Source organism: Microtus ochrogaster, chromosome 4, assembly GCF_000317375.1.
Source record: "Microtus ochrogaster isolate Prairie Vole_2 chromosome 4, MicOch1.0, whole genome shotgun sequence".
Taxonomy (NCBI): Eukaryota; Metazoa; Chordata; class Mammalia; order Rodentia; family Cricetidae; genus Microtus; species Microtus ochrogaster.
The window spans coordinates 45,598,983-45,622,011 of record NC_022011.1 but is presented as its reverse complement, the minus strand read 5'-3'; the positions used below and the strand labels follow the sequence as shown (position 1 = coordinate 45,622,011).

At 50.4% G+C, this 23,029-nt stretch overlaps 1 protein-coding gene across 1 annotated transcript in view; it reads left to right on the top strand.

The window, feature by feature from the left end:
* Positions 1–23,029, top strand: part of Hmcn2 (hemicentin 2) — a 155,259-nt gene that overhangs the window by 80,085 nt on the left and 52,145 nt on the right. Inside the window, exons 35-53 of the mRNA XM_013355724.1 lie at positions 418–572; positions 950–1,046; positions 1,560–1,655; positions 6,120–6,296; positions 7,912–8,069; positions 9,227–9,350; positions 9,862–10,037; positions 10,662–10,758; positions 10,878–10,997; positions 12,619–12,780; positions 14,037–14,318; positions 16,156–16,323; positions 16,966–17,079; positions 18,574–18,660; positions 19,545–19,736; positions 20,187–20,357; positions 20,467–20,580; positions 21,049–21,191; positions 21,933–22,083. Of these exons, the coding sequence (XP_013211178.1) occupies positions 418–572; positions 950–1,046; positions 1,560–1,655; positions 6,120–6,296; positions 7,912–8,069; positions 9,227–9,350; positions 9,862–10,037; positions 10,662–10,758; positions 10,878–10,997; positions 12,619–12,780; positions 14,037–14,318; positions 16,156–16,323; positions 16,966–17,079; positions 18,574–18,660; positions 19,545–19,736; positions 20,187–20,357; positions 20,467–20,580; positions 21,049–21,191; positions 21,933–22,083 (2,784 nt within the window). The remainder of the gene's footprint in view (positions 1–417; positions 573–949; positions 1,047–1,559; positions 1,656–6,119; positions 6,297–7,911; positions 8,070–9,226; positions 9,351–9,861; positions 10,038–10,661; positions 10,759–10,877; positions 10,998–12,618; positions 12,781–14,036; positions 14,319–16,155; positions 16,324–16,965; positions 17,080–18,573; positions 18,661–19,544; positions 19,737–20,186; positions 20,358–20,466; positions 20,581–21,048; positions 21,192–21,932; positions 22,084–23,029) is intronic.

Sequence of the window (23,029 nt, the reverse complement as noted above, 5' to 3'; positions counted from 1 at the left end):
TGGATGGATGGATGGATGGATGGATGGATGGTGCATGGGTAGATGAATGTGTGGATGGATGGATGGATGGATGGATGGAGTGTGGATAGATGGATGTAGGGGGGTAGATGGATGGGTGGATATGTGGTTGGATGAATGGGTGGGTGGATGGTTGCATGGATGCATGGATGGATGTGTAGATGGACCTATGGATGCATGGATTGGGAGAACTTGCAAAGAGAAAGCACTGTTATGTTGGCTCTCTGTGGGGGAGCCCCTTCCCTTACCCAGGTGTTTGGGGAACAGGGGTTCTAGAGGCCATTCCTTTGGCTAGGCCTTTGAAGCTACACCTTCCCTTGTAGCCATTTAGGAAACTACTGGGTGCCCATCACAGAACTATGGAGCTTGACTTGAGCTTTCTCCATCTTTCCTGCCCAGAGCTCCCCTCGGTGCACATCATGGGTGGTGAGAACCTCACAGCCCCTTTCCTGCAGCCTGTGACCCTCCAGTGTGTCAGTACCGGAGTGCCTACCCCGAGCCTCCGCTGGTGGAAGGATGGTGTGGCCATGGCAACCTCAGGGGGCAGACTTCAGGTACGGTTAGAGACCCAGGACTAGCTGTCAAAGAACAACTCTGCAGAGGACCTGGAGCCCCTGAGCAGCCTTTGCAGACAGTGGACATCAGAGCCCCTTGGCATATACACACTGAATAGCCCTTGGGTGCTATGCCTGGGGAATAGAGGGGTTCCTTAGCTCAATCCAGGCCCTGAAAGCTTAGCTAACAGAGAAAAAAGACAGAGGTGATATAATGGGAATTGAGAGGAGCCCAGGAATGTGGGTGTGGGGCCCATGGCTCCCTTGCAAGACTTATACCTGCTTGTGGGGGCTATTCTCACATCCTACCCTCTTTCTGACTGGGGCATGGTCCTAGACCCTGTGGCTTCCTCTTATCCCAGATTTTTCTCTTCCAGATTGAGAAAGCAGACCTGAGAGATGAAGGTGTCTACACGTGTGTGGCCACCAACCTGGCAGGGGAGAGCAAGAAGAATGTAACACTAAGGGTTCTGGGTGAGGGCTACAGCTTGATTGGAGTTCAAAGCCTGGGGTCACTGGTGACACCTCAAGGGACCTTGGTACCAAGAGTGGAAGTTTTAGATTCACAGCTGTGGGCTTAACCTTGCAAAGGGTAGACAGTGCCAAGACAAAGCAGTGGCCGTAGCTGGTGGACCCTGAAGTGTTTTCAGTGGTCACCTTGCCCACAATAATGGCTCCCTTGCTGGCTGGATTTGTGTTTGGGAGCTCATATGTGTCCCTGGCAGCATGGACAAGCCCTACTGGGCTACTCTAGGACTGCCTGAGGTTCCAACTTCTACTGTGCCAGCTTTGGCTCCTCCATGGGGCTAAGGGTTGGGGGCAGCCCTTGCTCCGGTTTGGGGCTTTTATAAGGACAATCTCCTTGGTCCATGGATGTGAGCTTGTCACCAGAACTCTTTAGGAGAAGTGAGAAAAGACAAAAGAATGGGACTGGGGCTGCCCAGAGCCCATACCCTGTAAGAGTGGTTTCTCCTTGTAACCCCCTAGTGCCCCCTAACATTGAGCCTGGTCCAGTCAACAAGGCAGTTCTGGAAAATGCCTCAGTGACCTTGGAGTGCCTGGCTTCAGGTGTGCCCCCTCCAGGTAAGACCCCTCCCTTTGGCCAGAAGTCTGCTCTAGCCAGTCCTAATTCCCTGTGGAAGGGGCTGCAAGTGCCCAGAGCTTTGTATGCAGGTCAGGAACAAACCTGTATGAGTTCTGTTCAGAGGGTCTAGCATCCCTGGACTGGTCCAAGCTTCAGATGAATAGTATCCCCTCCAGCTGTTTCTCCCAAACCATATGGAAGAAAAGAACCAGGCACTTGGGTGAATCATACGAGTGCCCACATCCAGGCTAGGGTGGGACTTATCTGTGTGCCAGGAGGGAGGCCCATATCCTGTCCCCTCACAAGTTAGGGACAGTCACTTGCATTAGGTGGGTGAGCCCAGGAAGTACTTACCTCCTGTGGAGCCCCTGGGTAGATAGGTACAGTGCTCCATCCTTACCTTTGAGACTGTTGAGGGTGCTTGCCTTCTATGCCAGTGGTTCTCAACCTGTGGGTCACAATGTCTTTGGGAGTCAAATAACCTTTTTGCAGGGTCACATATCCGGTATCCTGCATATCAAATATTTACATTATGATTCATAACAGTAGCAAAATTATAGTTATGAAGTAGCAATGAAAATAATTGTATGGTTGGCGTCACCACAACATGAGGAGCTGTCCTAAAGGGTGGCAGCTTTAGGAAGGTTGAGAACCACTGTTCTTTGTTCTCCTGGGTGAGGGTGGCTATGGGAAAGAGGAGAGGGCTTGGCTAGCTTTGATTCTCCCTTACTTGTAGTAAGAAGGTTACTTGTTCATTTCCTGGCTGCCCAGACTCCCAAAATAACCACATAGACTCTGTATTAATTAAATCACTGTTTGGCCTATTAGCTCTAACTTCTTATTGGCTAGCTTTAATTTAATTTAATTAATTTAACCTATTTCCATTATTTTATATTTTGCATGAGGCTCGTGGCCTATCAGCAAGGTTCCAGCCATGTGGTGGCTCCAGCGGTGGCTCCTGGTGGCTCACTGACTCCACCTTCTTTTTCCCAGCATTCAGTTTAGTTCGCTCCCCCCACCCCCAGCTCTGCTCTACACTATCACAGGCCCAAAACAGCTTTTTTTTCACGTTCTTTTTTTTTTTTATTGAGAAAAAAAAATTTCCGCCTCCTCCCAGCCTCCCACTCCTCCCGCCCTCCCCCCACTCCTCTCCCTCTCCCTCTCAAGTCTGAAGAGCAGTCAGGGTTCCCTGCCCTGTGGAAAGTCCAAAGTCCTCCCCCCTCCATCCTGGTCTAGGAAGTGAACATCCAAATTGGCTAGGCCCCCACAAAGCCAGAACAAGAAGTAGGATCAAAACCCAGTGCCATTGTCCTTGGCTTCTTAGCAACCCTCATTGTCCGCCATATTCAGAGAGTCCGGGTTTATCCCCTGCTTTTTCAGTCACAATCCAGCTGGCCTTGGTGAGCTCCCAATAGATCAGCCCCACTGTCTCCGTGGGTGGGTGCACCCCTCTTGGTCCTGACTTCCTTGCTCATCTTCTCCCTCCTTCTGTTCCTCATTGGGACTTTGGGAGCTCAGTCCAGTGTTCCAGTGTGGGTCTCTGTCTCTATCTCCATCCATCGCCAGATGAAGGTTCTGTCCAGATGGGATTCCTCAGCAACTCCCAAAACAGCTTCTTTATTAATCAATGGTATTCACAGCATACAGAGGGGAATCCCACATCACCCCCTTTTCTGTTTAAATAAAAAGGAAGGCTTTAACTTTAACATAGTAAAATTACATATAACAAAATAGGTATCAAGCAAGAATTATAGTTACAATATTTATATCTACTTTATCTTTTATCATACTAAGGAAAGCTGTAATTATCTATTCTTCAATTCCATCAAAGACTCCAGAAGGATATAATATTACCTAAGTAAACAGGAAATGTATTGTAAACAACTTCCAAAACTCTAGAATTGACAGAGACATCTCACTTCCTGGACATTCACCCAAAATTCTTTTGTATCTTTGGAGCATCCATCTTCAGCCTACAGGCCTGTAATATCCAAGACTTTTCCATGAAGCAGGAAATTTCAAAGAGAGTTCCACCTATATTAGCAGTTTGTCAGTCACTTTTTTCTGTGTCTTGCAGAATGTCTGGCAGACATTCTGAAGTAGGAACCTCAAAGTACCATCTTACCTTTAGGGAAGTTCAGTAGTCATGGGTCCGGCATGTCCAGTTCACACAGCATAACATCAAGCAGTCCAGGCAAGAGCAGTTTCTTGCCCAAATGACTAGCAAAATCCGTAAGGAGCCTCCTTGGGGCCCATCATCCTCTTGAAGTAACATGGTGCTTCCAGGAGCAGATGTGTCTCATTGTCATGAAAAGTCCTAAGTTCTTTTTTTTTTTGTTTTGTTTTGTTTTTTGAGACAGGGTTTCTCTGTGGCTTTGGAGCCTGTCCTGGAACTAGCTCTATAGACCAGGCTAGTCTTGAACTCACAGAGATCCGCCTGCCTCTGCCTCCCGAGTGCTGGGATTAAAGGCATGCGCCACCATCGCCCAGCTCCTAAATTCTTAAAACATTTTAAATGCCATATTCTGAAGGACTCTGAAATATTTGAAGAATACCTATATAACTGAAATATATCTCTATAGATCTAGAAAATCTAACAAACATGACTACAGGCTTGACTATTATAGATGACTATCTATTAACCTATATTTCTTAATTATACATTGCATGTTTAAAATAACTGCACAATCACAATACCTTAATCAAGAGCAGAAATATACATCAATAGACCAAGATCCATACCAATGCAAATTATGTATTTCTATATCTTATCCCTCTTTAAATGTAAACAAAGATTTATAAACAATATTTGAGATTTAGGCATAGTTCTTTCCAATTGCTTCCTGCTTTTTGTTGGGTAAAGTATTTTTAGGGGTGTTAACTGTGACCTTTTAGGGGGTCTTGGTCCATCAAACCACATTAGCCTGGAATGAATCCACAGGTTCTTATTCTCTTTGGAAACAAAAGCAGAATCTCTTTTCCAAAGCAACAAATCCTTAGACCCATATTTTGAAATTAAGATAATTTATATATGTTGGTTTAGCTTAGCAATCCCCAGAATCAAATGTTTCTCTGCAGTCAAAAAATTCAAAGAAAACACAATATATACCTAATCTAGAGTCTCTGTGTATTTTCTATCTTTAAGTGACTTGTTATTTTTTACTCTATTACTTTTTAATATTTATTTTATTATCTTTACTTTACGTTAGTCTATTACTGTCTGTACTCTGTCTTTTTAAAGACTTTGTTTTATTTTTTTCTAAAATATTTACTTCCTTTTATGACTCTCTATACTCTTTATCTTCTCTCTTCCAAGCCTACATACTTTTTTAAAACAAACTGTGACCAATTTAGAGGTCTTTTATGTCTGAAAATGTCCTTATTGCATATCTGTAATCCTTTTCTGACCAGAACTGCTATTTTTTTTAATGCCAAGTGGGCGTGGCTAGGGCCAAGAGGGCGCTGCCTGCTTGCTCTGCCCTGTCCAGCATCATGGAGGCATGTTCAATGTCTCTGCAAGCTGCATGCACCACCCCAGTTCCAAGTATACAGTGGCTCTATGTTGAACCATTAAGCAGTTTGTAACATGCTGCTCACAGACCCCATTTAAATGCTCCATAGCCAGACCTCTCGAGAAAGAGTTAGAGCTGTTTGTGCTTGTGAACCAGGAAGCCACCACTTTTTTTTTTTAAAAAAAGAAGCCACACAGTTTTTCCTGCACCTCTCTTAAATAGACGCATCACCCCTGCTCACCGTGAGCCCATCTAGGAAAAAAAATTGTGGCTACCAAGAAACTGTGCTAAACTCTGTCCTTTTTTGCCTAGAATTACTCTTCAAGCTCTCTCAGGTTTTATGTGGATTTAGCTAGCGCATGTTGGAGCACCAATTTGTAGTAAGAAGGCTGCTTGTTTGTTTCCCGGCTGCCCAGACTCCCAAAGTAACCACACAGAAACTGTATTAATTAAATCTCTGTTTGGCCTATTAGCTCTAACTTCTTATTGGCTAGCTTTTACATCTTAATTTAGCCCATTTCCATTATTTTATATTTTACTATGAGGCTTGTGGCACACCAGCAAGGTTCCAACCATGTCTCTGGTGGTGGGTCTATGGCTTCTCCTGACTCTGCCTCTTTTCTCCCAGCATTTAGTTTAGTTTTTCCCCCGCCTAGTTCTGCTCTACCCTATCACAGACCCAAAAAAACTTCTTTATTAACCAATGGTATTCACAGCATACAGAGGGGACTCCCACATCACTTACTCTAGCTGACTAGCCCTTTTCCTGGAACTTCCTCTCAGTCACTGGTCTGGTCTCCTGTCATGCTGCTGTGTTCTGTCCTCAGTCCCCTTCCTAAGAACTCTGATTGTCTCTAGCAATGGAAGAAGTGTGTGTTCACTCTGGAAGTTTCTCTGCGTGCCCCTACAGCCAACAGCTGATAGGATGTTTGCATGTTTTTTCTCTCCCAGATGTCTCCTGGTTCAAGGGCCGCCAGCCTATCTCTACCCAGAGAGGGGTGACAGTTTCAACTGATGGGAGAGTTCTTCATATTGAACGAGCCCAGCTTTCTGATGCAGGGAGCTACCGCTGTGTGGCGACCAATGTGGCGGGCAGTGCAGGACTTCGGTATGGCCTACGGGTCAACGGTGAGTGGCCAGGACTATAGAGCCTTTTCCAAAATGCTTGTTTTCTTTCCATTTGTCTAGCCTCCTGTCTCTTGTCTACTTGTTTTTTCAGCTTATCTACCCATGCATTTATCTGTTCATCCCCCGCCTATACATCCATCCTTCTGCCCATCCACCACTCACACACCCATCTACCCACCTATGCTTCCATCCATTCACCCATATATCTACCCATCTATTTATCTGTTTACTATCTATTCACCCACCATCCACCCACCCGTGTACCCATCCATTTACCGATACATCCACCTATCATCTACCCACCCACCAATTAATCCTTCCATTTACCCATCCACCATCCATACATCCACTAAACCATCATTTACCCATCTATCCATCCACTCATCTATCCGTTCATCCATCTACCTACCATTCAATAGCCAGCAAGCCAGCCTCTCATTCATTCATATAAACCCATTCATTTATCCAACTATCCTTGTATTCCAAACTTCGGTCCACCCATTTACCCAGCCATCCAGTCTTCTATGTATACAAATATCCGCTCATCCATCATTAATACAACATCCATCTCTCCAATCCTGTGCCCACTCATCTCTTCACTGTTCTAGTCCTCCATCTAAGCTACAGAGATGTAGGAAACACGAGAAACTGAAGGGAGGCTGGGTTTTGAGTGAATTTCCCTGGGGTCATATGAACAAATATTAATACATCCCACATAGAGCCCCGAGGGCTGACCAAAGGAACAGTTCCACCCAAGTCCACCTTGGGAAGCCAATGAGTTTATTGGACTTGCTTACAGGTTTCTCACAGGAGTATGGATGACCCCCCCCCCAAAACAGGGATGTTAGCAAAAAGTCCCATATCGGCATTTAAAAGGCTGCATAGATCCCCCCTTCTGTCAGTTTCCCACCTCCTATATCACCCCTAGCATCCTCTAGCATCCCCAGAGACCATGTGCAGCTAGAGGGGAAGGGGCAGCCTTCCCCACCTCCTTCAGTGAGGGAACCCCAGAAGGCCTGATCTTGTGAGGGTCTCAAACAGGAAGTCCTAACTGCTCTGGTGAAGATGGTAATGGCCGTGGCATGCATGGAGGCCAACACTGCCCAACACTGGGCATGCCTGGAGCATACAAACTAAGAGGGGATGGGGCGATGTTGGTAGCCAACTAGAGCTGGACTGCTAGAGTCTCATGAGCCATGAGAGAGATTAACTTTTATTCTGAAAGCCTCCTGGCTACCGTGGGATTTTCAAGGTGTGGTTAGTTGTGGTTTTCTAGGGTGTCCGTGTCACACCTGAGATCTGGGCCCAGAGGACCCTCAGCCCTTGCTTTCCCTACAATCCCCAGGATAAGTCATTTCTGCTGACCCAAAGCCTGAGTTCAAGTGTGGTGTCTGCCACATTCTAGCTGCTTAGCCTTGGGCAGGTGACCTCCCCTCTCTGAGCCACAATTTCTCATTAGTAGAGACCTCTGGTGTTGACGCATGTCTGCCAGGCTGCCTGGGCTGGGATGTTACACCCATGCTTTTGTCTGTGACCTGTATTCCTGAGGGTAACCAGCCTGTGTCACTTGCAGTGTGGCTCACTGACCGCTCTTCCCTGCCACCCATCTTTGCAGTACCACCTCAAATCACCCTGCCACCTAGCCTGCCAGGCCCAGTACTACTTGGCACACCATTCCGCCTAACCTGCAATGCCACTGGCATCCCCAACCCTACACTGATATGGCTGAAGGATGGAAACCCTGTGTCCCCCAAAGGGAACCCTGGCCTCAAGGTGAGTAGCACTGGGTGGCCCCTGAGCAACCTCCTGCTGTGTTCCCTAGGGACTGGCAGCAGAGGTCAGGCCCTGGGAGCCTAGTCTGAGGGAGAGGCAGAGTTCCTGCTCACTGGGATATGCTACATGCCACTGATGCCAGCCAAATATGTAGCCTCGAGTGTTTGGTAGCCACACTGAAATGAGGAATAAGGAGCATCTGATGGTGCATGCCCAAACCCTCAGCACTCAGGAGGCTGAGGCAGGAGGATCACCATGACTTCAAGGCTAGGCCGATCAACACAGTGAGTCCCAGGCCAGTGTTGGCTATACATTGGTCTGTCTCACTTCTCCCTCAAAAAGAAGTAATGAAAAGGGCTGGGGATGTAGCAGTCAATAGAGTCCTTGCCCAGCATGCACGAGGCCCTGGCTGCCTTTCCCAACATTGCATTAGTGAGGCACGCTGGCATACACCTGGAGTCACAGCGCTCAGGAGGTAGAAGCTGGAGGACCAGGGTTATTCTCCACTGCATGAAAAGTTCAAGATCAACCTGAACTATATGCGACCTTCCCTCAGGGGGAAAAAAAAAGCAAACCATTTTTTATTTCATGTCTGAAACAGGGTCTCACTATGTAGCTCTGGCTGTCCCGGCACCCGTTTTGTAGAATATAGACCAGACTGACCTTGAACTCACAGCGATCTGCCTGTCTCTGCTCCCCAAGTGCTGTGTGCCGTACCATGCAGAGCAAAGGCAAACCAATTTTGATGTTATCAAATCCAATATTAAAAAAAAGGTTCATTTCGTCACGTGACAAGTGTAAAAAGTCACTCGCGAGATGTCCCATACTTGATGTTCACACCAACTCTGATTATGTGTTTTATACACATGGTCCATCTCAATTTCATAGCCTCTTGAGGTCTCCTGGCTTCGCATGGCAAGCAGCCACTGGGGTGGGCAGAATGGCTCCAGGTGGCTCTTCTAGAGACAGGTAAAACTGCTAGCAGCCAGCAGGGTCCTCAGGCTCAAGGGTGCAGCTTATGGATCCCGTGCCTTGGAGGACCCCAGGGGTCTGGAACAGGATTCACTTTGGATGTGGTACCAGGGCTCACTCCTCGGGACAGGCACTGACCCTGTAGTGGGAGCTGCGTTTGATGTGGACTTCCCTTTGGGGTACAGATCTTCCCCGGAGGCCAAGTCCTCACTGTGGCCAGCGCCCATGCTTCTGATGCAGGCAGCTACTCCTGCGTAGCAGTGAGTGCTGTTGGCGAGGACCGCAGGGACACCATTCTGCAAGTTCACAGTGAGTCTTCCACCTGGGGGCGAGGGTGGGCATTACTATAAGGTAGCCAGTTCAAGAAGCTGGGCTTGGGGGGACATCCACAACCTTGTGCCCCGTCGGGGAAGGGATCAGATGGAAGAAATGAGAGTCACCACCTGACCCTGTGGTCACCATTAGTTACTAGAGCCCTGTCCTGGGGCAATAAGCATCCCTGTAGGTGAGCAAGTGGCAGGCAGGTGGCCATGCACGGCCAGGAGCTCTGTGGTTAGGGCTTGGGGGAGAAGCATGAAGCTCCAGGGTTGGGGCAATGTATGGCGAGTGAGGAGGAAAGCCCAGGGCTCTCTGGATCCCACACTGGGGGGAGGGGTCGGGACTTGCCCCCAAGCCTGTACAACAGGACGGAGGTGGCAGGACTAAGCTGGGCGTGACTCTCATCCCCTGGCTGCGGGAATTGGCTAGGCCGCTGCAGCTGTGGCCTTTTGTTAGTGCTCTGTCACTCACCTTAGGGTTTCCTCTGCTGTCTGCACCACAGTGCCCCCCAGCATCCTCGGAGAAGAGCTGAATGTGTCTGTCGTAGTCAATAAATCAGTGGCACTGAAGTGCCAGAGCCGTGCTGTGCCTCCCCCCGAGCTCAGATGGCAGAAGGATGGGAGACCCCTGGAGCCTCACCCTGGCATCCGCTTCTCTGCAGACAAGGCCGTGTTGGAGGTGTGGAGCTATGCAGCTGGCTGCTGAAGGCGGTAGCTGAGCAGGCCAGGGCTTGTGGGTGTCCCAGATACCTGTGAGCAGTGTTCAGCTCAGTGTGACCAATGACCACCCACCAGGAGACAGAGCCCTCTCCCCCAGGACCCCACCCATCACCTTGTGATGTGACCATTCCTCCAAGTGTCACCCTTTGATCTCCTCTCCTTTCCTTCAGTCTTCAAAGCCATGGTGCAGCCTCAGACTGACCCCAAGATGGCAGATCCCTTACCCATCATCCTTCACTCTCCCCCTTTTCTTCTGTTGGACTTTCTGAGGACCGTGGGAATGATGAAGGGCTGGGGGAGGACTGGCTCGCCACGTGCGCAGCCTCTTGGCAGATCAGGGCTGTGGATCTGATGTAGAGGAGCCAGAAGGGTGACATGGAGCAACACTGACTTCTAGAAACTTCTCGGTGTCACAGGGAGCTGTTGTTACAGCTTCACAAACCTCTTGGTGTCACAGGCAGGGAGCTGTTGTCACAGCTTCACATTCCATGGGGGAGATCAGACTCAATGAGGTCACATGACATGATGAGGGTGACACAGCCCATCTAGGGGTGACACCACCTCTGCTTGACTCACTGGCCAGGTGGACCAAGTGAAGGTGCGGGACGCGGGACGCTACACCTGTGAGGCCCTGAACCAGGCCGGCCGCTCTGAGAAGCACTTCAACTTGAATGTCTGGGGTGAGGGTCTCCAGGGTCCTTCCCCCAGGACTGGCTTTCAGATCCCAGGAAGAAGGGATACCTAATCTGGGCCTCCCTCCCAACCCAGTCCCCCTCAACTCCTGTCTGCTCTGAACCAGTTCCTCCAGCATTTCCCTCAAAGGAGCCTTACACTCTGACGGTGAGCGAGGGGCAGACTGCCAGATTGTCGTGCGACTGCCAGGGCATTCCCTTCCCTAAGATCTCATGGAGGAAAGACGGTAGGATGGCTGCCCTGCCCTTACCCAGCTCCCCCTCCCCTGGCATTCCTCCCCCAGCATGTCTTCACCCAGCGCCCCTCACCCAGCACCCCCTCACCCAACACCCCCTTGCCCACCACCCCTCACTCAGTACCCCTCTTCCAGCACCCCTCACCCAGAACCCCAGCACCCAGCACCCTCTTACCCATCACCCCTCACCCAGCTCCCCTTCACCCAGCACCCCTCACCCAGCACCCCAGCACCCAGCACCCGAGTACCTCAATGAGGCCATGGGTTTCCAGCCCTTCAGTGGGGACCAGCTGGCTACAGAGTGCTGCTTTCCCCAGCCTTCTGCTTTGCCCCATCTGTAGACCCCTTCTAGCCTGTGATCTTCCGGCCCCAAATCCCTGTCTCTTCTGCCAGGACCATCCTTCCCCAAGCCCTGGCTGGCCAGGGCCTCCCCACACGGCTATGTTCTGACAGTCTGTGAGCCACATGTGGTGTTGTTTTGGCCGCTGCGGCATTTAAAGTCCGGAGCCTAGTGCAGAATACTGTGAGGTTCCCTTAACCCAAATATGGAGGGCAGGTCGGATAGAGTTTTTCCTGGGACCTGAGAAGATAGCAAAATGAGCAAGCCCTTAGGTGCAGTAGGATCAGAGACCCATTGCCATTGTTCTTGTGTTCTCAGTAGTCCCCATTGTCCGCTATGTTCAGCGAGTCCGGCCTCATCCCAGGCCTTTTCAGACCCAGGCCAGCTGGCCTTGGGGAGTTCCCAATAGAACATCCCCATTGTCTCCGAGTGTGGGTGCACCCCTTGCGGTCCTGAGTTCCTTGCTCGCGCTCTCTCTCCTTCTGCTCCTGACTTGGACCTTGAGATTTCTGCACGCAATGGCTTTGTGGGAGCCTAGGCAGCTTGGATGCTCACCTTACTAGAAATGGATGAAGGTGGGGGTTCCTTGGACTTCCCACAGGGCAGGGAACCCTGATTGCTCTTCGGGCTGAGGAGGGACGGGGACTTGATTGGGGGAGGGGGAGGGAAATGGGAGGCGGTGGCGGGGAAGAGACGGAGATCTTTAATAAATAAATAAATAAAAATGAGCAAGCCCTACCCTCACCTGGGTGGTCAGGCGGCAAAGTGAGGAAATCATTCTGGGCCTTAGGGAGCAGGCAGGTGTGGAAAGGTGTAGGAAAAGGCAGGTGTGGCCAGGGCTTGGAGTTTTAAGGTGTGTGGCTGGGATGTTTGACCCAAGAAGAAGGATAACCCTGAGGGCAGAGCAAGGAGAAGCCACCCAGCAGAGGCCGTGGTAGGTGCAAAGGCAGAAACAAGCCAAGCATACTTTGGGACAGCAAAAGAGTTCAGAAGGGTTGCAGCAGCGTCAGCCAGAAGGACATAGTGGGAAATGGTTCATAGGGTGATGGGGACTGAACTCGGGCCATTGTGGAGGGATTGGCTTTACCTCCAGGGACACAGGGCAGGTCATGCTTAGAAGTCCCAAGTTGGGAGCATGGTGACTCAACGAGATGTCAGGACCCAGGGAAGGCTTTCCAGAGGAGATGTCACATATGGGGACACCTAGAGGATGGAGCAGGTGGGTGGGAGGACCACTGTTTCTCATGAAAGGGCCTTTTCTCATTGCCCCAGGCCAGCCCCTGCCTGGGGAAAGAGATGGCCTGGGACAGGTGTCAGCCGTAGGGAGGCTACTGTACCTGGGACAGGTCAAGTCGTCCCAGGAGGGGACATACGTCTGTGAATGCAGCAACACAGCTGGGACCAGCAGCCAGGAGCAGCAGCTGGAGGTTCTGGGTGAGCCGGGACTGGGGAATGTCTGCATGATGAATGGATAGAGCTGAAGTCTAGACCACCCAAGGGTGGGAGCAGCAAGATGGGCACTTGCCTGCCCTTCCAGTCCAGACCCTCAACTCCCAGCGTGTGCACACGGGAGGGGACAGCAGGCCCCTGTGCACCTCTGTGGTCTAGCAGGAAAAAGCTTGCATTGAAATGGTTGGAAGTGAGTGTATGTGAGGTTCCTATAGAGCCCGCACTGGTAACATAAGTCCTGCCGGAGGGATGGCTTAGTAGTTAAATGCCTGCCATGCAAGCTTGGATCCCAAAGTCTATGGAAATGGCGGTGGGCTAGGCAGTTCACTTGGGTCCTAGCCTTGGAAGGCAGAGACAGGGGGTCCCCAGAGTGGGGTGGCTGGTAAGACTAGCTGTATCAGTGAGCTCCGGGTTTAACTGAGAGAATAAAGTGGATGAATATTCAGTGAATAAACCATCAGCTGAGGATGATTCAGTAAGCAGACCTTAGGCTTCCACATGCATGCATATGTGTACATACATGACCTTATATAAGCAAACATGCTATATGCATACCACACATACAGAGAGAGAGAGAGAGAGAGAGAGAGAGAGAGAGAGAGAGAGAGAGAGAGAGAGAGAGAGGAGAGAGAACATGGTGTGGGGGAGGAGATATCCTGGCCTTGTAAAAGCCACACTGTCAAGATTGGGGACTGGGGACTTTGCTGAGTTGACAGAATGCTTATCAACACGTAAATCCAACACTTGGGAAAGGAAGTGAGAAGATTAGGAGCTCAAAGTCCTCAGTCGAGTGGTGAGTTCAAGGCCAGCCTAAGCCGAGTGGTGAGTTCAAGGCCAGCCTAAGCCACGTGACACAACAGAGGTGCTAGAAAGGTGCTGGGCACTGTAGTCCCCATTTGAGAGGCTAAAGTGGAAGGAAAAAAGTTCAAGGCCTGCATGGGTAACTAGAGATGCTCCAGTCTATGAGACTGAGACCACACAGACCAGGAATAGCTGAGTATATTCCCCAGGGAGCAGCCCGCCCAGGTCCCTAGTGTGTCTTGAGAGGTTACTGGTGGATACAGCTGTCACTCTGACACAGAGATGAAAAGGCTCAGAGAGGTGAAGTGAATAGGCCAAGGTCACACAGCTCGTGCAAGGAAGAATGTAGGCCTAAATGTGTCCACTGAGACCCCAGCACTGGTCACCCTGCTATCACGTGGTCCTGACTACTCTACTGAGAACCTTCCTCCTCATCTCAGTTCCTCCTCAGGTCACTGGCCCTCGGGAGCTGCTCACAGCTGTCTCCGTGGTCCAGGGTAGAAACACCACCCTAGATTGTAATGCCACAGGGAAACCCCTGCCAGTGGTGACATGGGAGAGGAATGGCCAACCTGTCCAGATGGAACCTGGCCTGTGGCTTCAGAATCAGAACCACAGTCTACACTTGGAACAGGCGCAGGCCTCCCACACCGGTGACTACAGCTGCGTAGCTGAGAACACAGCTGGGCGTGCTGAGAGGAGATTCACGCTGTCTGTGCTGGGTGAGGACTGGTGGCTTGTGGGCAGGGTGAGCAGCTGGGCGGGGCTGGGCTGGGCTGGGCTGGAGAGTGTAAGGTCAGATAGTCTCCTAAAGTCACAGACAGCCAGGGGCTTCTTCAGTCCGGGCTCTGCTGAGGGCTGCCACTGGGACCATGGCCAACAGGACTGTTCACAAAACATCCATGTTCTTCCTTCCCTCCCTATCCTTTCCCCTTCCCTTCCTTCCCATGTTAGCTTTTCCCCACCCTGTTCCTGACAGTCCACGCTCTATGTGGCTGGTGATCTTGGGGGATCTGGGGTAGGAAAGCCAGGAGACCATACACATTGGAGAAAAACCAAGATACCTGCCTGGAGGAGGTGCCTTGGGGCTGCAGCTGAAAGACTAAGTAGGAGTTGGGTGGCTGCCGGGGTTGTAGTAAGAGAGGGGTGCGAGAGCCTATTTTCACTCCTGATGTGCACCTGGATCTATTTCTGGTGGCCGCAGGGGGTGGTCCTGGAGAAGGCTGGGAAAGGGATGAGCGCAGTGGGGCCTTTATCATTCTGTGCCTCATCACCCCAGTGGTAGATCTTTCCAGAAATGCCCCTTCATCCAGAGCACAGATCCGAGGGTGGATGTGGGCTTGCATTTGCAAGCATCCATCCTGCTCAGCTCCTGCCCCATAATGGACACGGAATAGGGGATTTTGTGCATTTGGCTCAGTGGAAAGAGTATGGTTAGCATTCTACCAACAAAGTCCTGGCTTCCAGAACCAGAACTGAATAAGCCTCCATTGTGGCTCGCTCCTGTCAGCCCAGCATTCAAGAGATGGAGGCAGGGAGATGAGGAGTACAAGATTATCCTTGGCTATATAGTATTGTAGAACATGTTTAAGACATGTTACATTTATTTATGCTGTGGAACCTTTGTTTTAGTGATGCAAAGATGTGTGGCATTCTTCTGTGTTGCATTTGTTTAACTCTGTGAAACTGTGTTACTTTGCCTGTCTAATACACCTGCTGGCCTAATGAGGAGCTGAATCGCCAATAGCTAGACAGGAAAAAGGATAGGCAAGGCTGGCAGGCAGAAAGTATGACTAGAAGGGGAAAAGAGAGAAAGAAAGGAGATCTAGAAGCAAGAAAAGATGAAGGAGAGAGAAAAGAAGGGGCCAGACACCCAGCAACACAGCCAGCCACAGAGTAAGAAGGAAAGAAAATATATACAGAAATAGAGAAACATAAAAGGCCAGAAGCAGAAAATAGATGAGATAATTTAAGTTAGAAAAGCTGGCTAGAAACAAGCCAAGTTTAAGCCGGGTCTTTATGAGTAAGAATAAAATCTTCATGTATGGTTATTTGAGAGCTGGGTAGCAGGCCCCCCAAAAGTCAAATAGCACAAAACAATTAATTACAATATAGCAAGTTAGAGGCCAGCCTGAGATACACAAGACACTGTCAAAGAAGAAAGAGGAAGAGGAGGAGAAGGAGGAGGAGGGCAGTGGTGGCGCACGCCTTTAATCCCAGCACGTGGGAGGCAGAGGCGGGTGGATCTCTGTGAGTTCAAGGCCAGCCTGGTCTACAAGAGCTAGTTTTCAGGACTGGCTCCAAAGTTACAGAAAAACCTTGTCTCAAAAAAAAAAATAACAACAACAAAAAAGAATCCTGTCCATATCCCTCTGAAAGGGTGGGGAAACTGAGGCCTGAGGTTCCTGTCTGGTCCCAGAGCCCACTTGTGGTGTGGTATCACACCTTTGAGGGCAGTAACTGGGACCCCTCCCAGTGCTTGATTTCTCCCAGTTCATGAGTGGGGCCATGAGTGGGCAGAGAGTGCAGGGCTGAGTGCTGCCTGTACTCTGAATGCAGTACCTCCTCAACTCCCTGGAGACTTGAACTCCTTGACCAACGTCACTGCCACCTTGCAAGGCTCCTTGACGCTGCTCTGTGAAGCTGCAGGGGTCCCGCCTCCAACAGTCCAGTGGTTTCGGGAGGGACAGCCAATCAGCCCTGGAGAGAACACCTACCTCTTGGCAGGTAAGGCACTAAACCAGGTTTGTTTCAGGATCAGTCTAGCCTGTGACCTCTGACCCTGAACTGCCAGACCTCAGTGACCCATCAATCAACAACTGTGGGATTGCAAACATTTCTCATTTGGTAGAGGTCACCAGATGCATTGTATAGACAAGAACACAGAAACTGGAATTCAGCTGAGCACAAAGGGGACCGGCAATCAATTAGTAATGTCTGCCATGAGTGTAGGAATAGCAGTGATGATATGTGTGTGTTATCTGCTCCAGGTGGGTATTATAAGTTCTGTGGTTTCTTTGTGAGGAACTAGTTCTGCTTCAAAGATCCCTGGGAGAAGAAGCCTTTTTCTGTGGGGAGGGCTCTTGGGACAAAATGGACATCTGAAAAAAAACAGGACTGTGTAGCTATGTAGCTCACTGTTGTCTCTCAGCCCTAGCCAGAGCCACAGAGAGCTAGCAACTCAGTTCCGTCTTGCCTCACAGGTCCTCAGGTTTTTCTGATGTCATGCTCTATCCTTCTGTTTACTCTCGTGGGCCTCTGGTTCCCCACTAGAGGACTGGAACACTGGGAGGCAGATACTTGTATATTAATGCCTGGCATCATAAGCTGGGAGAGGTTGCTGATCCTATGCCTTTCCTTCCCTCCCAGGTGGCTGGATGCTGAAGGTGACCCCAGCCCGGGAGCAGGACAGAGGCCTCTACTCATGCCTGGCCAGCAATGAGGCTGGGGAGGCACGCAGGAACTTCAGTGTGGAGGTCCTGGGTAGGACACACTCTGTTCTTAGGAGCATCAGGAGCCTCTTCTTCCAGCTGGGACGCTAGAGTGGGCAGAGATGGAGGAGGCTGGACCCGGTTTTCCTTGCTTCATCAGAACCTGTGCTCTGGGGGAGGGGAGAGTCTCAGCCAATTAAACGTTTGCTGCAGAAGTGTGAGGCCCTGAATCTGATCCCCAGATCCCAAGTAAAGGAAAAATGATCTGAGGGGTGTATGTAGCACTTGCTCAGAATCCCAACACTTGGTGATGGAAATGGGAGGATCCCTCGGGGGCTCTGGCTGGCCAGCCTAGCCTGCTTGGCAAATTCTGGGCCAGAGACCCCGGATTTTTTGGTTTTGTTTTTTTAAAGGTGAATGCTTCCTGAGGTTCACCTTTGACCTCCACATGCATATGCATTCCCATGCACATGTGAACATACTATATACTCACACAATATTTACAAATACCACACACCATACACACATCACAAACCACACCATACATGCACATACCACACATGTACATACACACATACATAGACCACACACACATATATACACGCACCATTTATACAAACACCACACACACATATACACACATCACATACCACACACACACATACAAACATACACACCACACACATACACATACCACATACACATACAAACATACACGCCACACACACATACACTCACACACCATATATACAAACACCACACACATATACACACATTACATACCGCACACACACATACAAACTACACACCACACACATACACACACCACGCACATACACATACCACATACACATATGCACACCACACACACACATATATATACACACCACACACATACACACACCACAAACATACACCACACACACATATACACGCACATTATCACACGCATATACATGTACATCACACACACCATATATACTCACACCACACACATACCACACATACATATCTACCACACACACCATACACACAAATACACATACCACACACACATGTACACCACACACACATACATGCACATCACACGTACACCATACACACAAACACCACACATACCATATATACGCATACCACACACACACATACTCACATACCACATACACAGCACACACACATATACACCTATCACACAAACACATACACACCACACACATTATACATACACATACCACACACACCACATACACACACACACACACACACACACACATGTATACACACGCCCTCTATACTGAAGCTGCCCTGATATTTTCCAGAAACAGTAGGGATTAACCCAAAGTGGGAGGAACAAATATTCTCAACCCCACACCGACTTCTCTGTCCAGAGTCTTCCCAGAGCAATTCATTAGACTGACTTCTGGGTAGGAGCAGACATGGGCGAAATGGGGAAACTGAGGCACAGCAAACTTTGTTTCCTGTTCTGTGGATGGATAGCCAGGTGGGTCACCCAGCTAGAAACTGTTTGCCTTTCTCCTCCTCCTAGTTCCTCCCAGTATTGAGAATGAAGACTTGGAGGAGGTGATCAAGGTACCCGAGGGACAGGCTGCTCAGCTGCTGTGCAATGCCACAGGTGAGGTGGGCCTGGCTTAACTGATCCCCTACCCTGACACCTTGCCCTGCTCCTCGCTGAGCTCAGTCACCTGCCAGAAGCTTCCACGGGGCCTCTCTGTCTAGTCCTGTAGGACTTCCCTGCCCCTGCACTGACCACACAGGACCATAGTGATCTGTGATGTCCGAGCTCCTCTAGGACCCAGACCCTTGAGTCCACAGCTCCCCTGCTGCCTGGAAAACCAGGCTCCCTCTGATGCCTGAGGATGGGAGGGTGAGTGGGAATGTGTCTGGATAAAGAGAAGCGCAGTGAATGGGGACATAGATAGGCGGATTTTTGAATAAAGATGACAGATGAATGGAAGGATGAGTGGTAGGATAGATGAGTGGCTAGTACATGGGTAGGAGGAAGCATAGGATGGATGGATGGATGGATGGATGGATGGATGGATGGATGGATGGATGGATGGATGGGTGGGTGGAGGGTGGGTGGATGGATGGATGGATGGATGGATGGATGGGTGGGTGGGTGGATGAGAAGATAAATGGATAAACAAATGGATATGTGAATTGATAAGTGTGCCTTAAGGGGTATGAAGACGGATAGACAGGTGAATGATGGATAGATGGATAGAAGGATCCATATATGAGCAGTAAGGTAGGAAGACGAATGGAAGGTGGATAGAAGAAAGGAAGGGTAGATGGATGAATGGATCTTGCCTCTTTGTCCCAAGCCATTCCTGCCCTGTCCCCAGTGAGCAGCTGAGTTCCTGAAGAAGGGCCCTGGCTGTTCTGCTGCCATCCTGAATGGGGATGGAAACTCCATATCTGTGCTGGCCGGGCCACCTCTAGCCCCTGAGCCATCTGGTCTGAGCTCACTGAATGATCTGTCTCCTCTTCATATAGGCCACCCGCCGCCAAAGATCACATGGTTCAAAGACGGCCGGTCCCTGTCTGTTGGAGACCCCTATGAGGTGTCCCCAGATGGTGCCTTCCTGTGGGTCCCCCAGGCCAACCTGTCCAGTGCTGGCCACTACTCTTGCGTCGCTGCCAATGCTGTGGGGGAGAAGACCAAACATGCACAGCTCACCGTCCTGGGTGAGTGTTATGCCTCTGCAACCACCTGGGTTTCCGCAAGCAACCACTGTCATTCCGTTTGCTACTTCAAGGGTGACAGCAAAAATACTAGAGAGCAGCCAGGTGTCAGATCTCCATAGCAACCCCAGCTGGGGACCAGGCTTTCAGCACAACCTCTTCCATGACAATTCCAAAAAGTCTCCCTCCTTCTCAGCAGAACCAAGAAAGTTTAGGTTGAATAAGAGTGAGGCCACATGTTGAGTCTCTAAGAGGCACAGGAGAACGTGGCTGTTCTCTTGTCCTGCAGTGTGACTCCATGGTGGAGGAGGGTGTGGCCGCCCTGAGCTTCTGTTTCCCATCTATTCACAACTGCAGCACCAAGGATAAGCCTGGGGCCCTAGCTGTCCTGGTCCTCAGGGTCCTCGGGCCTGGGCCTAGACTGTTAACCAAGGCCTTCCTCCCCCCGTCCAGTGGTCCCCACCATCCTGGGAGCACCTGAGAATACCATCGAGGAAGTGACTGTGACCATCAATAATCCCATTTCCCTGATCTGTGAGGCGCTGGCCTTCCCATCCCCCAATATCACCTGGATGAAGGATGGGGTGCCCTTCAAGGCCTCTCAGAACATTCAGCTCCTCCCAGGTGATGGCCCTGGGGTGGGCTTTGAGAAGACACAGGTTGGGTTGGTCTGAGCGCTTGTCTATGGTGAAGCCCTGTTTTGGGATAACTCTGGCCACGGCTCCCCAAGCAGGTACCCATGGTCTCCAGATCCTGAATGCTCAGAAGGAAGATACTGGCCAGTACACCTGTGTGGTCACCAACGAGCTGGGGGAAGCAACAAAGAACTACCATGTGGAAGTCCTCAGTGAGCCCCCTACCATCTCCGGGAGAGTGGCTGGCCAGGCAGAAAAGTCCTGGCCACATTTGAGACCTCAGGCACCTTCCTGTGGCTATTTTCCCTGGGAGTCACATGCAACTGGCGGGGGTGGGGGCAGAAACTCTTGCCTTGGTGGTACTAAAAGGAAGGGATAGTGTTAAGACTTTGGTCATGGTGATCCAAATACTCCCCCAGTTCCGGCTTCCTACCACCACTTCTGGTGTGGACATGCAACTTGGGGTCCCTCAGTTTGACACCTGGGTCTTCTAGAGGCCACCCCAAGAATCCTTTGCTTCACCCCTGTCTCTTAGTACTCTGTAACCTTAAGTGGGTACAGATGCCTTCCAGAGTCCTAGTCTACCAGCCTTGTTGTTAGGGAACCACCCCCAGGGCCAGTGGGGTCAGGGTCTCAGGACCCTCCCAGGCCTGCTGCTCACACATCCTGTGGCTTTTCAGTTCCCCCTTCCATCTCCAAAGATGACCCTTTGGGGGAGGTCAGCGTGAAGGAAGTGAAGACGAAGGTGAACAGCACCCTGACCCTGGAGTGTGAGTGCTGGGCCGTGCCCCCACCCTCCATCAGCTGGTACAAGGATGGAAGGGTGAGTGCAGGGCCCCAGACTGCCTTAGACTCTAGCCTTCGCGCCTCACCAGCCCTGCTCAGACCTTTCCAGAAGAGCCCTGGAAGAACCTAGCCCAGAGCTGGCTCTGCTCACCCTTCAGTGTTTCATTTGAAACAAAACAAAACAAGCAAACACTTTCCAGCCATTACGTTATCCCGTCCACCCTTTTGCTTCTTTTCCACTGTTGAGGTCATACAAGTAGCTTGACAAAGTCACCGCGTGGTCCCACCACTTTGTATTATGGTCTGATTTTTATTTATTAAAATATAGAGTAGGTTGCTGGGCATTGGTGGCGCACGCCTTTAATTCCAACACTTTGAAGGCAGAAGCAGGCAGATCTCTGTGAATTTGAAACCAGCCTGGTCTACAGAGTGAGTTCCAGGGCAGCTAGGGCTACATAGAGAAACCTGTCTCAAAATGTGTGTGTGTGTATGTATGTGTGTATGAAATACATACATATTTTTGTATGGAGAGAGAAAGAGAGAAAGAGAGAGAGAGAGAGAGAGAGAGAGAGAGAGAGGGGAGAGAGAGAAGGGTGTGTAGTGGTGCGAGCTGGTAATCCCAACTTTTAGGAAGCTGAGGCAGAAGGGTCAGGAGTTCAAGGTCATCCTTGGCTACACGGTGAGTTGGGTCAGCGTGGTCTACCACGGAGACCCTATCTCAAAACAAATAAACAAAGGATCTTGGTTTTCGTCTCCCTCCCTCTCTGTCCTCCCCCAGCCTGTGACCCCCAGCCAGCGACTTCATGTCCTGGGGGAGGGGCGGCTCCTCCAGATCCAGCCCACCCAGGTCTCTGACTCTGGCCGCTACCTGTGTGTGGCCACCAACGTGGCTGGCGAGGACGACCAAGATTTCAATGTTCTCATCCAAGGTGGGTGCCACTGAAGGGTGGACTGGGTGATAACAACCAGTGGCCCAAGACAGGCTGCTCGCTCCAGGTAGAAAGACGGGGCCCATGGCATTGACCCTGGCTGGGGATCAGGAGCCCTGCGCCTTTTGGCAAGGAGACCCACGTTGGCATTCCTCATCTACCATGGCTCGATGTCTCAGAAGCAGAATGTTCTGTGTCTTCTGTGGCTAAGGAATGAGTTTCAGAAGATGGGGGTTCCTGCCTCAAATCAGGATTAAGTGGCCAGGAGGCAGGCAGGGAAGGAAGGAAGCAGGGAGAAAGGGAAGCTAGAAAGGGGGTCAAAGGGACTGGGGAGAGGTGGGGAGGGTGGCTGGGAGGCAGCCTGGGAGGGAGGCTGGGAGGCCAGAGACCAAGCCAAGCTAAAGAAGGAAAGACTATTTGTTACCACACAGTGCTCTGTAGTGGCCTGATGAGAAAGCATACTTTGTCCTCTGCCACCTCTGCCCTCAACTGTCTCACCCTGGCCCTGTCACTCACTACTGGGCAGCATGACCTAGAGATGTCACTGGCCCCTCTGGGCCTTGCTGTCACCCTTTGCAAAATACAGGCATTCTAAGCCAGGCGTGATGGTGCACTCCTTTAACCCAGCCCCTCAGGGCAAAGGCAGGTGGATCTCTGAGTTTGAGACCAGCCAGGGCTCCATAGTGAGACCCTGTCTTGAAGAAAGAAAAAGAGAAAACAGGAGATCCAGCTAAAGCAGGTGACCTCGGGGCCCTTTCGGGTCCTAACTGCTGAGGGTGCCATGCCCTTGTGTACCAACAAATGAAGGAAGGCTGAGCTAGGCACTGCCCAGCGCCCTTCACAAAGCCTTTCCCTGTCACAGTCATTTTATCTTTTTTGTTGTTTTTCCCTGTCACAGTCATTTTATCTTTTTTGTTGTTGTTGTTTTGTTGTTTTTTGCTGTTGT